This window comes from Ahaetulla prasina, chromosome 9 (assembly GCF_028640845.1).
Source record: "Ahaetulla prasina isolate Xishuangbanna chromosome 9, ASM2864084v1, whole genome shotgun sequence".
NCBI classification, from domain to species: Eukaryota; Metazoa; Chordata; class Lepidosauria; order Squamata; family Colubridae; genus Ahaetulla; species Ahaetulla prasina.
Genome location: NC_080547.1, coordinates 33710051 through 33727055, shown reverse-complemented (window position 1 = coordinate 33727055; position 17005 = coordinate 33710051). Strand labels below are relative to the sequence as shown.

Below are 17005 nucleotides of genomic sequence, written 5' to 3'. Positions count from 1 at the left end.
ATTTTTAATTTTTCTTTTTCAAAAAAAAAAATAAGGGGCAAGAATATCTCGGAATCCTTAGTATTCCTACTAACCCTTCTTAGAAATTTAAAAGACAGTCATTGAAACTGTTTAATCTACATGACCAGAAACAAGACAAGGGAGAGCTGGGACAATCAACACTAATGTGAGAGGCTCATTGGCAAAACATGTAGCATTTTGGGAAACTGAGGGCATGTGATTGGTTATATCTCTCAAATCAGCTCTTTTATATAAATGGGCAATCCTTCCAGAAATGTAACTGTGGAACAGGAGGAAGAGACACAACCAAGGCAATAGTCAGATAAAATAAATCTGAGTCTGTCTGGGGCAAAAATGTAATTTAAGAAGCATTGACTTTCCTTAGTTATTGTCATAAAGATATACGTGGTGGGGAAGCATACTCAGACTTGTAAATTTCTGTTATTGTACTCTTCCAATAAAAGTGGTAACAACATTCCTATCTCTGGTTTCCCGATCTAGTTTATCACAAAGCACTGAAAAGCTTGTTAGAAGAGTCAAAACAGGTTTGCCATATTCCAAATGGACCCAGCAATCAGAAATGGTTAGGGATTCCAACTATCATTAAATATGTGCATGTATAAATAATTACCATAATTTACAGTACTCAATATTATAATGGGAACAATGTTCACCAGATGGCCTATGGGAAGGTTCAACCTTCTGCTTGGACATAATGAGTGATGGTCAACCTAAACCTATTCCACCGTCTTATGGCTCTAGATTATGAAAGCCAACTTGAACAGGGCAGACTAAATTATAAACCATGGCTTACAAAGTCACAATGGCTGGGTACGCAAACCCTGCATTGCCAGGGATTGCAACATTAGCATGCAAAGCATACTTTAGGTCCCAAATGAAGCAAATAAAATGTTAAAAAGTTATCATATTTATGTAGTTGCTTACGAAGCACATCTAAATTACATGAAAGTAAGCAAAAATATCTTTACAATCCCCAAGGCATGTCACAACTTTTGAGTACCCCTAATGTTTGGAAATTGAAAAAGTTGACACACACACACACACACACACCCCACTATAAGAGGAAACATCGTGTACCATGAAGCCCAGACACATATCAGGCTCACAACTGTGTGAAGAAGATGGGCAGTCGAAAAAAATGTGATAGATAGATGATAGATAGATAGATAGATAGATAGATAGATAGATAGATAGATAGATAGATAGATAGATAGATAGATAGATAGAGATAGATAGATAGATAGATAGATAGATAGATAGATAGATAGATAGATAGATAGATAGATAGATAGATAGATAGATAGTTGTTTTCTGAGGTTTTCGCGGGTGTTTGTATGTAGGTCTTTGGTTATTCGGGTTTTCTCCTGCGTAAAATTGGAAGTGTCTTGGCGACGTTTCGACGAAGTCTCATTCGTATCTTCAGGCTTCAGCTTCGTGCTTCTGGGAGCAAAAGAAGCATGAAGCTGAAGCCTGAAGATGACGAATGAGACTTCGTCGAAATGTCGCCAAGACACTTCCAATTTTATGCGGGAGAAAACCCGAATAACCGAAGACCTACATAGATAGATAGATAGATAGATAGATAGATAGATAGATAGATAGATAGATAGATAGATAGATAGATAGATAGATAGATAGATATAGATTTGCTTTCCATGGGTTGGGATTATTCAGTGAAATTTTCCTTCTATCAGGGTCCAATCAGGATCGGTTACCGGGACCAGACATTTTGTCTTCCAAGCTTTTAGACTCATGCTGGAACAGAGTTATCAGTGGTGGAATTCAATTTTTTTTGCCACCGGTTCTATGGGCGTGGCTTAGTAGGGGTGGTGTGGCTTGGTGGGCATGGCAGGGGAAGGATACTGCAAAATCTCCTTTCCCACCCCACTCTGGGACCAGCCAGACGTGGTTTTTGCCCGTTCTCTGAACTACTCAAAATTTCCGCTACTGGTTCTCCAGAACCTGCTGAATAGCATCCCTGGAGCCCATCCTCAGGGAAACTTCTCTCCAACTCCGGACAATTCCACCACAGATGGGCTCCAGCATGAGTCCAAAAGCTCGGAAGACAAAGAACTCTGGTCTCGGTGAGCAACTCAGATTGAATCCTGCAACATGATCCTGGGACACATATATTCACCTTCATTCATGAGTATAGATTAGGTTCATATTAGTTTTCTTTCTTAATCCTTGCCCAGTTCAAGCCTTGCATTGGCATAGCCTGGCCATATTGCATGGAAAAGCTATTTATTTATTTGTTTGTTTATCTATTTACATTTTTTGGCTGCCCATCTCACAGAGTTATGAGTTTTATATGATCTGTGTCTAGGCTTCGAGGTACATGATGTCTCCTCTTATATAAGGACCTAAACGATGCCAGACTTCAATCCCTGGTAGTGCAGGAAAGATTGCAAAAAACCCATCATGAAGTTCTGGAGATCTTTAGCCAGCTTAGCCATGAATTAGCAATGAATTCATACATCTTTCTAAGCTTCAGACAGGCTGCACGCATTGAGCTAAGACATAATGTAGTTTGCTTATCTTAGGTTTGTTGCGTTGTGTTGTGTTGGCTGGCCCATTATGGAGTATGGCTAAGCAAACCACTGCTACCTCAAAGGTGGGATCTGTTCTTTGGAACAGGGGTCTCCAACCTTGGCAACTTTCAGACTTGTGGACTTCAACTCCCAGAGTTCCTCAGCTAGCTTTGCTGGCTGAGGAACTCTGGGAGTTGAAGTCCACAAGTCTGAAAGTTGCCAAGGTTGGAGACCCCTGCTTTGGAAAACATAGGTTGTGGCTACAGATTAACATCACTCTAGTCTGTTTAGTCTTGGTTAGTAAATTATGGTTGATACAAATTCATATGTTTGTGACTATATGAATCCAGACAATACTAAGTAGGTTCTTTCTTCATTTCTAAGCTTAGCTGCTGTACAGTAGTGGCCAAAATTGTGGAAACCTTTTGGGAAAAGTGTATTTTCTAAAACTAGCTAATAACACTCCTTTTTTTTAATAATACCATAAAATTATATATCAATGGAAAGATAATTTAATCAAGAATGTAATGGAATAACTTTTATGAAGGATTTGCTATTAGAATAGCAGTTACAGTAAAAGAAGAAAAGTGAAACACGTAGAAAAAATGAGATATACAAAAATTATCACCCTAGAAAAAGTGAGATATACAAAAATTATCATATGTCAGTTAATACTTAGTTGGGTAACCTTTAGCATGAATTACGGCCTTACAACGTCTTCCCAGGAGTGAACCAAGTCATTTAGTTCTGCCGTTGTTATAATGTGAAACCAAGATTGAATGATGGCTTCTATTAACTGGGTTTTATTGCTGGGTGGCTTCTGACTAACCAGTTTCTTTAGTCGGCTCCATAGATTTTCAATTGGGTTAAAATCTGGGCTATTCCCAGGCCATTCAAGCAGTGGAATATGATTATCTTGAAACTCCAAATAAAAAAAAGTGGTGTTATTAGCCATCAAACCTCAAAAATACACTTTTCCCAAAAGGTTTCCACAATTTTGGCCACTATTGTAAATTGCAAGCTTATAGGACCCAGTTTCCAGATGAAGATTTAACAGACACCTTCACTGGACCAATCTCTATCTGGATTATGAACCTCATGTCAGCCTTTTGCTTTATTAAAACAAATATTAATAAATTCCAGATTAATATTTTTTGAACGGTGCAATATTGCATTTTAAAAGCAGGCTATTATTATTATACACATGCCCGGGACTACACGAAGTATAATGTGAAGAACCAGGATGTCCCAGAAATCACTGTTGCTCAAAATAAGTTTTATATCTTTTCCCCTTGTGGGGGGGGGAGTTTTAAAATTCAGCTTTCAACTAAAAAAAAAATCTGTCTCTAATTTCAAACTGAAATAAGCCCCCAGCATGGTGGCCTTTGTTTTGTTTTCTTCTCCTCAACTCCTCCCTGGCATTGCATAACAAAAGTGTCTAAATTCACACCATCTGGCCAATAAAGACCTAAAGCTCGCTGGCTGACTGGCTCAGCCGATCCTGTCTGCTGCTGTCTAGTCTGAGCCTCGTGGCTAAAGTCACAGCTGTGGGTCTTACTTGCGCTCAATGCAACTCTGTTATTAGCCAGCTGTAGGCCTCCAGACTACTTCTGTTCACATTATAATACCTTTTCACCCCCCACCCCACCCCCACGCACCCCCCAAGCATCAAGGGCAGAGAGGCTTCTGGCAACAGCTGAACGAAGGTTTGCATCTTGCAAATACTTGGCAATCAAAGGGGAAAGGATTATTCCAGGAGAGATGCCTTATTTTTATTTATATCCATCTGACCAACCAAGTGTTTGCACCCATCCTCTGCTCCGTGAAGAAAGCATTGCTGCCCGATGCGCCTAGTGTCTGATTTGTTCAAATGGGAGTTTCATTAGAATCGGTGGGACATCAGAGAGAGCCTGAACTGACTTTAGAGGCAGCCATCAATAACGCAAACAGCTCGGCTCCGCCACGGAAATGCTAAACGAGATCGCTAATTATTGTGAAACAGAGATTTTTCCCTTTTTCTACCAGTGACACATCACTGCATCTGCATAAATATTTAGACAACATTCTTCCTAGACTCGCATCTGTCACACGGAGAAAGATGTAGGGATTCTGGATACACTTGTCTGCATCCAAGCAGAACAGTCGCACCGCACTAGATGTCAAATCAAAAAGATGTTTATTTTTCCAAGAAAGCTTGATAAGAACGGTCTGTCATTCCAAGACAATGGGCATCCGCTTTTAGAGGCAAGTTAAATTTTGATATACTGTTATACTAATGCAGACTAAACTATCCACTTTAAAAATTGATGAACCGCTGAAATCTGCCCATAGCAAAATCCGATTGTGGTGCCAAAAAATAATGTCAAGATTAATTTCATTTCAAAGAGGTGTTTTTTTTTTACTTAAGTCCAAAGCTAAGATATGCGATAATGAAAAAAAGAAAGAAAGAACAAATTAATAATTATGAATACTATCCAATTAAGGTGATTTCAAATCAAGTTGTCTTATTGATTTTACCAAGTTGTATCGCCTGAAAAGAGTATCATGTTTCTTAGCTGATTTATAAACCAAGATAACTTCCAGCTAACAAAAAAAAAATTATAATTATAAAATTAAGGTCTTATACTGGCTAGCTTTAAACACAAGTTTATCTGGACAAATATAAAACCAAAACAGATAGACAGAATAGCATTTGTGCAGCCTGTCACATAATCATAAATCTCTGAAGGGAACATGCCTGCCTCAGTTTGGTATTATTCTAAGAAAAACAATGCTTTCCAAATTTTCTTCCCTCCTTGTTTTCTAATCATGCTATAAAATTATGCTTATGTTGCCGTGTTCCTTAGATAAAGCATCTCTGTTTCTAAAATTGGGCCAACTTTTCCAGAAGTCAACAAGTAAAATGCAAACTATGAATATTGTGACTAAAGAAGACACAAATTAATTGCTAATTTCATAGAGCTAAATCTTGAACCCATGAAGTATCATATTTACCACCGCATAAAGGAACTAATTTTTCCAGCCAACAGCTGCGTTTTATTTTGCTTAGTTTCCAGATAGAATAATATCAAAATAGTTATGCCTCCTTTTTTGGCTAATCTCTTTCTGTCCCCCTCCCTCTTTTTTTTTCAGTTTTGGAGGGGCATTTAAAACAAAATAGGTTTGTTTAAGTCTAGCAAAGTCTTAACAAACTTTCTTTTGTTTGCTACTTCTTAAAAAACAAAACACTAAATTAAGCTCAGTGCAAATGATTTAAAGATGGGTTTAACTCTCCAATGGGATTGGTTACCTAGTTACATAGCAGCAATTAGGTAAATGCTGATTGGGATATCTAAGAAAGGTTGGACATGATTATTACCTGGATGGGAGAAATCTCGATGTTAAGTTAAGATATACTGGGAGGAAGTTGAACAACAATATTCTGAAAGGAGATGAGATACTGTTTCTGCTGTATAGAAACCTGCTGACCTTGGTGCTCTCTGAGCTTGACTGTTTTCTTGAAGATGTTTCATTACCCAAACTAGGTAACATCATCACAAGCGCTGATGATGTTACCTAGTTTGGTAATGAAACATCTGCAAGAAAACAACCAAGCTCAGAGAGCACCAAGGACCTTTAATTTCAACCCTGAGCTACAAATATTCTCCTTTATCGGTATGTAGAAACCTACTTAATTATCTCCCTGGAATCACCAGAAGTTGAGTTCATTTCAAAGGAGAGCTAACCTTTTCACTGGCATCCATTTTGTGTGTTTTCATCAATCTTCCTCTGATATCATTACACTAATTTAAAACAGACAATTTAAGCATGCTTCACTTGAGAATTAGTTTTATTGAAAAAAAATAACGTTTTTTTTTACGTATGAGTAGATTGTGAGCACTGAAAATATAGTTGAGCTAATGAGGTAAGAAATAATTTCCCCCAAAATTGTTTTTCATTTTGGCTGAAGTTTAGATTGTGGACAGCTAAGGCCGAGAACTTGTTCTCTCTGGTTCTAGCCAACTAGAAATCTTTATCTTAATAGTCAATTATTAAACTTGTAGCTCTCCTTTTCAATAACGATAGTGCCCTGGGATACTGACAACAAAATACAATAAAACAAGAGCAACCATTACATAGCTTTAAAATTCTAATTGTGCTATACACACATACACACACACACACAAATCAGTAAGAAAAATTCTATCAAATAAGGCATACATGTTACTGTGAATTCATTTGACAAATCCAGGAAAGGATAGCCTAGCTTTAACTGCAAATACATTCTTGCCCATCATCAAACCTGAACCTTGAGATTCAGAGCAAAATCCCCAGAATAGCCAACTGAAAACTTCAGTCTACAAAGAAAAACACGATGCCATCCACTGCAGCTTGAATTCCCTATTCTCTCAGCAACCTTTTGATTGACAAAAAGCACCACTGTTTTGTCTGGATTAAATTTCCATTTGTTTGTCCTCAGCTGGTCCATTTCTAACATCAGACATTGACTTGGAAGTGCCTGGTGGAGTGAGCTGGGTAGGATCAGCATTTTGAGGGCATCAAATCCCCAGCTTCTAACAACATCTCTTAGTGCTTTTGCATACGGGTTTAAAAGCAGGGGGACAAGCTGAAACTTTCAGGGCATCAGAGCCATATAAGAGCATATAAGAGATTCCCTTGATAGCACCTTATGAAATCATGCTCCCCCCCAAAACACAGAAACAGTCATAAGAAACAGCCTCCCTTAGTTCTCCAAGTTCCATTCCAACTAGACAACCCAAAAGACGTTGAGATTCTAGCCCCATGATGGCGAACCTATGGGACGCGTGCCAGAGGTGGCATGCAGCACCTTCTCTGTGGGCACGTGAGCTGTCACCCCAGTTCGGCTCTGCCGTGCATGGGCACGCTGGCCTTTGGATCTCTGTCACGCATGCGCAGGAGGGGCGGGGCACATGTGGGGAGGCATGCATGTGCAGCAGTGGTGAGTTTCAAATTTTTTTACCACCAGTTCTGTGGGTGTGGCTTGGTGGGCATGGCAGGGGAAGGTTACTGCAAAATCCCCATTTCCTCCCAATCAACTGGGATTTCAAGGCAGAGAATAGATGGGAGTGGAGCCAGTCAGAATTTTTACTACTGGTTCTCCGAACTACTCAAAATTTCCGCTTTTATATTTTGAGAGAGGTAATTTACAGTTAAAATCCTTGCCACAATTAAAAGAAGAAGGGAGAAACTATACTTGGTTCCAATATGGGCAATTACGAGCTAAGTGGAAAGAAGACCAGAAAATTGGTATCATGCAGAATGAAGAAAACTTGGTAAAACAAATTATAAATCAAACTCAGGTGCATATAAAGGCACATTGTATAATGTGTTGATAGAAATAGACTCTGAAAGGGATTTAATAAAGGACTGTATGATAAAATGGGCACAAAATATTCAAGAACCAATATTTTTGGAAACTTGGGGAAAAAATCGGGTTAGAAATGTTAAATTTATGCAAGCACAGAACTTGAGGGAAAATTTTTATAAAATGTTTTATAGGTGGCACTTAGACCCTAAGAAATTATCATGTATGTATCCAGATATGCAAGCGAAATGTTGGAGATGTAATTGTGATGATGCTACATATTTTCATATTTGGTGGACTTGTAAGAAGATTAAGGCTTTTTGGATAAGGATCTGGTGGATTATACAAAATGTTTTGAAAAAGAAGATAAAGTTCCTACCGCAATTTTTCTTATTGGGAATTATTACGGACTGTACAGTAATTGAGACTAAGTTGATTTTAAATTTAATAACAGCGGCAAGACTACTGATAGGACAATACTGGAAGAAAAAAGAGTTACCTACAATAGAAGAATGGATATTGAAAGTTGCTAATTTGGCTGAGATGGCTAAAATCTCAGCCTTTTTGAAAGACACTACACAAGAAAAATATCTAACTGAATGGAAAAAATGGATTGAATATACGCAAAATAGATATCAGATTAAGAGATTTCAGATTGCTTTTGAATGATTAGGATGTATTTATCTTTGATTTGTATGGGGGAAGTTAGGATTTGAGGAGAAGGGAAGGATTATAATTTGTGTTAGGGAAACTTTAGCGAATGATTGTTTTTTCTTTTGTGTACCTTGTGTTTGTTCTGGGAAGTCGGGGGGAGGAGGAGGGTGGTTTTGGAGGGATGGGGAAGGGATAGAGTGGGGGAGGGGGAAGGGGGCAAATTTTTGTAAAAACTTTTTCAATAAAAAAAAAATTCCGCTATCAATTCTCCTGAAACCCACCTCTGACGTGCAGGGGGTGGGATGTGTGGGGGGGGGCTTGCGTGCATGCAGAGTGGGCAGGGCACATGCGGGGGCACAAATGCGCAGAGGTGGGGCACGTGGGGGGGGGTTTCACTTTCGGTACTCAGTCCAGAAAAGGTCTAGTAGAACCAACCGAAATACTATATTTTTCCACTGTCCTCTGGAGGGACGCAAAACTGTCTTAAGCTTAAAACCAGACTGAAACAGATCGCAATATTTATTTAATTTTTATACTACCCAGCTCCCTACTGAGCGACTCTGAGTGGCCAATCATGCAAAATGGGTTTGCACCACATGGAATCCCACGCTTCCAAGATTAGCAGGTTAGATGTATTGCAGGTCAGGAAGCTCTTAACTGAGTTGGGAGGGGGGAAATATATTTAAATAACCCCCCTTTTTTGCTAAATAAAATTTACTAAGGGTAGCACATGATGAACTGGGTGACGTTTTAACCATTGTGAGGCTTGGAGAAAATGGATGCAAGCCTGGGTTGCAGGAATTTCTTCTTGGAAATAGTGTGTGTGTGTTCACACATGGTGCTAAGCAGGAGTTAGCCGTGTTACCTAACTTCCAATCTGTTGGGTTCTGCTACACTATATTCCTTAGTTCAGGGGTCTCCAACCTTGGCAACTTTAAGCCTGGCGGACTTCAACTCCCAGAATGCCCCAGCCAGCAAAGCAAAGCTGGCTGGGGAATTCTGGGAGCTGAAGTCCTCCAGGCTTAAAGTTGCCAAGGTTGGAGACCCCTGCCTTAGTTTATAAAATAGAAACGCTATATTCATCAGCTAAGATCATCCAAATCAAATCAGCTGCAGTATGATTCAACACAATGTATGAGGTTATCTACGAGACCACCTTCTGCCACCGATAGCCTCCCAACGACCTTTGCGCTCCCACAGAGTGGGCCTGCTCCGGGTGCCATCAGCCAAACAATGTCGGTTGGTGGCCCCCAGGGGGAGAGCCTTCTCTGTGGCAGCACCGGCCCTTTGGAACGAGTTACCTCCGGGGTTACGCCAACTCCCCGACCTCTGAACCTTCAAGCGGGAATTGAAGACCTTATTATTCAATCGTGCGGGACTAGCCTAAGTGCATTTTAATTAATTTATTTATTATAATTTTAAATTTTAAAGGGTTTTATCGGTCTAGGACCGTTTTAGTGAATTGGCCTATTAAATATTTCATTTTAAATTTTAAATCTGTTATTTATATTTTGTATTTTTGTTGTTTTAATATGGCTGTAAACTGCCCTGAGTCCTTCGGGAGAAGGGCGGTATAGAAATTAAATTATAAATAAATATAAATAAGTTAAAAAACGAATAAATCCCGTTCGCAAAGTTTTGCAGTGAGAAACAGTTTATGTGAAGAGGAGGAGAGAGTTCTGCAGAGAACTATTTAGAACTGTATTATCTAACACAGTTTTGCCGAACCTTTTCAACACCGAGTGCCAAAAGGGAAGTTCGGGCATGGAAACCAAATGAGCACCTGACTGATACACATGCGCATGCTGGGAAGATACATCTTCTGGTTTCCAGCACACGCATCTGCACCGACCAACTGGTCTTCCAGTTTCTGGTGCACATACATGCGCAAAGACCAACTGGCCATGTGCATGCGCGTGCCAGAAATTGGAAGATCGACTTCCCAGTGCATGCATGCGCATGGGGCAGCTTCCGGTTTCCAGTTTCCGGTGCTCCCACGTGGGTGAAAACCAGCTAACTGGTGCACTGGAACTCGGAAGAGCAATGGGCAACAGTTTGTGTGCCCGGAGAGATAGCTCTGCATGCCACTTCTAGCACGCGCGCCATAGGTTTGCCATCACAGATCTAACAGATTCATTGTACAGGCAGTCCTCAACTTATGACCACTATTGAGCCCAAAATTTATGTTGCTAAGTGAGACATCTGTTAAGTGAGACTTGCCCCATGTTATGAGCTTTCTTCCCACAGTTGTTAAACGAATCACTGCAGTTAATAAATTGGTAACATGGTTGTTAAGTGAATCTGGTTTCTCCGTTGACTTTGCATGTTACAAGGTTGCAAAATAGAATAGGATAGGATAGGATAGGATAGGATAGGATAGGATAGGATAGGATAGGATAGGATAGGATAGGACAGGACAGGATAGAATAGAATAGGATAGGATAGGATAGGATAGGATAGAATTTATTGGCCAAGTGGGATTGGACACACAAGGAATTTGTCTTGGTGCATATGCTCTCAGTGTACATAAAAGAAAAGATACGTTCATCAAGGTACAACATTTACAACACAAATGATGGTCATAGGGTACATTTGAACCCTTAATGATAGCAACAAAAATTTACAGTCATACAGTCATAAGCGGAAAGAGATTGGTGATGGAAATGATGAGATGATTAATAGTAGTGTAGATTTAGTCAATAGTCTGACAGTGTTGAGGGAATTATTTGTTTAGCAGAGTGATGGCCTTCGGGAAAAAACTGTTCTTGTGTCTTGTTGTTCTGGTGTGCAGTGCTCTATAGCGTCGTTTTGATGGAAGGAGTTGAAACAGTTTATGTCCAGGATGTGAGGGCTCTGTATCACATGACCTCGGGATAAACAGTGGTCATAAATATGAGTCAGTTGCCAGGGCATCTGAATTTTGATCGTAGGATGATGGGGATGCTGCAAAGGTCGTAACTGTGAAAAGTGCTCATCAGCCACATTTTTCAGCGCCATTGTGACTTTGAATGGTCACTAAAGGGACTGTTGTAAGACGAGGACTACCTCTATATCAGTGATGGCTAACCTTTTTGCCATCACGTGCCAAAAGTGGGGGGAATGTGGGGGGGATCGCACGCACGTGTGCCCACACCCATAATTCAATGTGCCCCCCCCCCCGCACATGCACACGTGACCCCCTGCGCTCCCCCCGTTTTTGGCACATAATGGCATAGTGGGCCCGGTAGGCCCATTTTTTTGCCCTCCAGAGGCTCCAGAGGCTTTCTAGGAGCCTGGGGAGGATGAAAAAGGCCTTCCCCACCTCCCAGAGGCCCTCTGGAGGCCGGAAATGGCCCGTTTCCCAACTTCCGGTGGGCCCCAGAAGGCCCGAAAATCAGCTGGCCAGTGCCCACATGCACACTGGAGGTGAGCTAGGGCAACCCTCGCGTGCCTACAGATATGGCTCCATGTGCCACCTGTGGCACCCGTGCCATAGTTTTGCCATCACAGCTCTGTATGATAGTTCAGGTGCCATGCTAACAAGAAGAGAAAAAAAGTAAAATGTAGTTACAGCTAAAGCTACCCAGTATTTATTTCTTATTTGCTGATTTGTTTTGGATCGAATCTGACCGCATTGAGCCCTACAGAATTTCCTTCTGAGCTGACATGCGTAAGAAATAACTGCACCGTTGTTGCATTAAATGCAAGCACACGCATTCCTTGTTAAATTGGGGCAACAGTGACAAAGGATAACCTTCTGTCATTGTTGGTGCTAAGACAAAGATGAGAGGATAGGACTGCGGTCTCCATGTGACTTTAGGCTTGTATGCAGAGATGTACAAACTGATTCAGAAGCCGGGGTTGTGAAAGTTAAATTGCTAAATTGAAGTTCAGGAAATTATGGATTAAACCTTCTCTTTAGAAAAATCCCAGTCCCTTAAGAGAGCAGAACCTCTAGCCAAGAGTTATTCCCAGGTCTTAAGATCATCTGGCTTAATATTATTTAGTGTTCCAGCCCTTCTCTGGAATTTTCCCCCTGTTCTCAAGAAATCTCAAAAGAGAGAAACTGGCTGGATTGCTACCATTGCAGGCCAGGCCAGAGCCCTCTAGAAGTTGCATCCATTTATTTTCTTTTCCTACTTCATTGGAAATATTCCTTGATTAAAAAAAAAAAAGGCAAAAAAATTGGAATGTCCATGTGGGTGCGCCTTTTCTTTCCTGTCCAAGAAATTTAGAGGCTAGATTGATACATAGCACTAAGCCAAGTTTCATTATACTTTTTTTTTAACAAGCTATAATGGATTTGGCCTGCCAATAAGGCAAGGCCACAATTGAACAACGGACATTGAAAGTCAGTCTGAACAGAGAGAAGGTGGCTCCACTGCTGTCTTCCCAAATATTATGTTTTTCAATTTTTATTTAGAGCATTAATTAAGAATGCTTCCAGGTTTTGCTTAATGAGGTGACCTTCTCATCTCCTTGACTGGATAATTAGCCTTCACACTGGTGAAAATTGTTCATCGCCCTTTCATCCAAATATGTCCTATTTCTTTTCCACCTCAAAAATCTCAGCAACAGCAGCATCTAGGCCTGTTTAGTTACTAGAGTGTGATTGTATCACATCAGTGGTGGGTTACCCCCAGTTCGGACCGGTTCACAAGAACAAGTAGTAAAGCCAGTGGGAGGCTCCGCCCACTGACCTGGATGGGGAGTTTCTGTGCATGCGCAGGAGCGCGCGTGGTCCCGTTGCGAACTGGTAGTAAGGGTAAGTAGAACCCACACCTGCATTACATGCCACTACCATGAACATAAAAAACCTCTGTCTTACCCAAAAGTGCTTTCTCAAGAGGCAAGTGGACTTTCTTGAAGCAAAACATCTTCAAAGAAAAACAAGGAAGTCCACTTGTGCCTCTTGAAAAAGCGCCTTTGGGACAACCATGACCTGGATGACTGAGAATCTCCATAAACGACATTGTCTTACCTGCACATAACTTCATGGGTGAGCAGAACTCTGCACATTTCTGGATTCTTGTTTTGTCCTTCATAGGCGATAGGCTATAAAGAAGTAGAGAGTATGAATGAGTCAGTTTAAAACAAATAAGACAATCTTTTCTCCGCTATGATTTATCACTCTGAAAATAAAAACAGGAGGAGGAATTGCAAATCTTCAAGAATAACCTTCTCTAACTTTGTCCTCTCCATTTGCAGACTGGGATCCTGGGAGATGCAATTCCAGTGTGATCAAAAAATAGCACCAGACCTAAAGCGCCGGTTTGCATTTTGCAAGTGAAGTCTCCAAGCCTTCCTTGAAGCAGCCGTCACAGGAGATACAAGCTATCCCTGATAAGGTATGGTGACTATTTCTCCGAATAATAAGAAACACAGATAGGCTGAGGTTAAAGGATGGGAGCAGGAATCTCACCTGTTTTGTGACTGAATCAATGAGTCTGACAAATAGATCTTGTTCAGTCCTGACGCCTACAGGGAACAAAAAGAAAAAAGGATGAGAGAAGGGTAAAGATGGGGACTCTTTCAAAGGATTTGTTCCCCACTGTAGGCTGCCTTCCCTCACAGGAAAGCTGTTTTGGGAAGGAGACACCAAAGTGCATGATGCTAAAGCATATACACATAGCATTCATATATAGACACCTTCATGATTCAACACATCTATCTTCCACAATCTGGACCAGGGGTCTCCAACCTTAGTAACTTTAAGGCTTGTGGACCTCAACTCCCAGAGTTCCTCAGCCAGCTTTGCTGGCTGAGGAACTTTGGGAGTTGAAGTCCACAAGCCTTAAAGTTACTAAGGTTGGAGACCCCTGATCTGGACCATCCATATTCAGTAAATGATAATGATAACTTCTAGGAGATACAATCAAGACTAAGAACAGTTTCTATATATCGATAACTCATTCTTTTCTAACATTCCTTATCAGCCCGCATTTCTTTCCACTCCAATTTTCCCTTCTTCTTTCCCTCTCCCATTTTTCCATGGTGACCTCTAAGCAGGACTCTTTGGGGCAAATGTGTCATTCAGCAAAATAAATCAGAAAGGCCTTCAAAACATAGGCAGGCTGCCTTAACCATGTTTTAATAAATTAATAATATGCCACTGGATCCAAACGAAGTCATACTTGGAATCGTTAAAAATAAAATTGCCCTTAAATCAAGCTGGACGGCCTTCATGAAGCATTCTCAGTAATTACCAACATGGTCACTGCTTTTTTTCTAAAAGTTGTTTATTTGTTCATTCCCAGGCTAGAAAACAGCTTCAGAATTCCCAAGGGGTCTCTCATCTCAATATTAACCAGAGACGGTTCACTTAATTTCTAAGATCAACCAAAGTTGGCTAAGGTGCTGCTTCAAATAGACCCATTACAATCAATGGAGCTTAGGTTATTCAACACCAACTTAAGCCTCATTGATTTCATTGGCTCCAGTCCAAGTATTACATCTGGATCTAATCTTTTGCCATTCCTGGTACAAAATCATCTAGTCCCACATCTGAAATTATCAAACTGAACCATGACTAATAGATTCACTTTCCATTCTTTCTCCGCTTACCTTCTACAGACTGTACTAACCCAAACTGTGATTTATTCCTTTGTCACTTAAGTGTGTTCTATAAATCCAATTGTTGTGTTTTGTAAGCCATAGTTTAGGGATCAGTGCATTACTGGAACTGCAATGCATTTAACAAATCATACATAAACAAGGTAGCTAGTTATTATGTGTGAACTAAGTTACCCACTTACAAAGAGATGTGTACGGTATATATGCACTTGATCTGTTGAGTACTTATTGGAAGGGAAGTCTAATCATGGGCCACCACACATCAATCCATTTCAAAGAGAATCAAAGGTTCGGATGGTTGCAAGACCAGGTGATGCTCCCCAAACATACCCAAATAATATAAAACACAGAGGGGCATTCAGAAAATAAAAATATAAAGTCATCCAAATTTGTGGCCAGGGTTCAGGAGAAATGATGAATCATGAGTGGAACCTTTGTGAAAAGTAGTTGCTTTCCTCCCCCTGAATACAACAGGTATGATCAGGAAGGATGAGCGTTTCCAATAAAATGCTGGGAAGGTCGGCTGAAGGTCAGCCTCACAGGCTGCAAACTTCTAAAAGTGGTAGCCAAAGGGATATCTTTGTTAGAAAAAATGAAAGCGTGATCAGTCTTTTCTTGTTCTTTACTAGATACTAAATGTTACACTCTAAAAAACAAAAACAAAAATAAGGAAATGCAAAAATCCCCTATTATAAAAAGGAAATGCCACTCTGGATTTGTACAGTATAATGTGTTGCTGATGCCAGTAGCATCAAAACTGAAATTGACTTGAGATGCTCTTTGGGTGATTTTATTCATTGATTGGCTTTTTGCAAGTCCAGTTTGAGGTAGGATAATGCCAGACACTCAACTCCAATACCTGGGTAAGTGTTCCTCCACCCAGAGCCACCTTCCTTTGTAGCTTTCCCAAACCCACATTCCAAAAGCGGTTCAAAACTATAGCCTAAACCCCTGGGGAGATATCAAAACTACATACACATTGCACAATTATTGACATTCATACCAAGTTGTATGTTAACACATATATTCACATTTGTCACCACCTGATGGAGACTAGGAGACCGACTCAACCATTTTTTTAAAAAAAAAGCCAGTGTTCCATATTGCCCTGTCTAAGAGCAGAAGGATCAATCATTAACCCTTCCCCAATCTAATGGTTTCGAAGATTTATTGGAAGACACCTTGAAGACTATTGTAACACCCCTCCCAACATGCCCAGCCAGTCTAATGCCCCTACTGGTTACAGGTGATGGAACCTTCAACTAAATATACCAGTGATTTTTAGTGTATAAGCACCCGGCTCTGGTCATAGAAGATAAGCAAAGTTTGAACTGGTTAAATGTTTGGGTGGAAGACAAGTAGAAAAGTCCAAAATGTAAACTTAGAAATTTTTTAAAAAGGAAATATCCAGAGAAAGGCAACAGCAAAGAATTTCCATTTTGCTGCCAAGAAAACTATACAATCTGACCATGAAGAGCCATAGGTGTGTCACCAGGAGTTGACAGGTGGCTTTGCCTTTTTCACACCTGGAGGGCACCGGATTTGAAGAAAGCTAATCCTGATAGTTAGCTTACTCCTTCGTGGCCCTTTGTTGAGAGGGAGTTGGGGAAGGACTCACCATTGCTGTACAGAAGCTGTAATTTGTAGTGTGTCCCATTATTTGTTTTTTCATTGCCTTGCTCCTGAGAAGTAAAAGAAAGGAAAAATGTTTCAGGAAGAATCTGGGTTCACACATCACACTGAGCCCTTAATGGTGTTAGTCTAATGATTTAGTGAATAAGGTGAGTTGCCACTAGTAGAAACCGTGTCTTATACATCACAGTGGCTAGATTGGCACAACACATTGAGCCAGATCTAAACAAGCTAGTTATAGTTACTGGGATGTGTGAATCCAGCTAGAAAGTTTTCAGAAATAAGCTCA

At 40.4% G+C, this 17005-nt stretch overlaps 1 protein-coding gene across 4 annotated transcripts in view; it reads right to left on the bottom strand.

The window, feature by feature from the left end:
- Nucleotides 1-17005, bottom strand: part of EBF2 (EBF transcription factor 2) — a 316154-nt gene that overhangs the window by 290563 nt on the left and 8586 nt on the right. For all 4 annotated transcript variants that reach the window (XM_058194605.1, XM_058194604.1, XM_058194607.1 and 1 more), the window contains exons 3-5: nucleotides 16703-16766; nucleotides 13934-13989; nucleotides 13493-13566 (exon numbers count right to left, since the gene is read on the bottom strand). In XM_058194605.1, the coding sequence (XP_058050588.1) occupies nucleotides 13493-13566; nucleotides 13934-13989; nucleotides 16703-16766 (194 nt within the window). The remainder of the gene's footprint in view (nucleotides 1-13492; nucleotides 13567-13933; nucleotides 13990-16702; nucleotides 16767-17005) is intronic.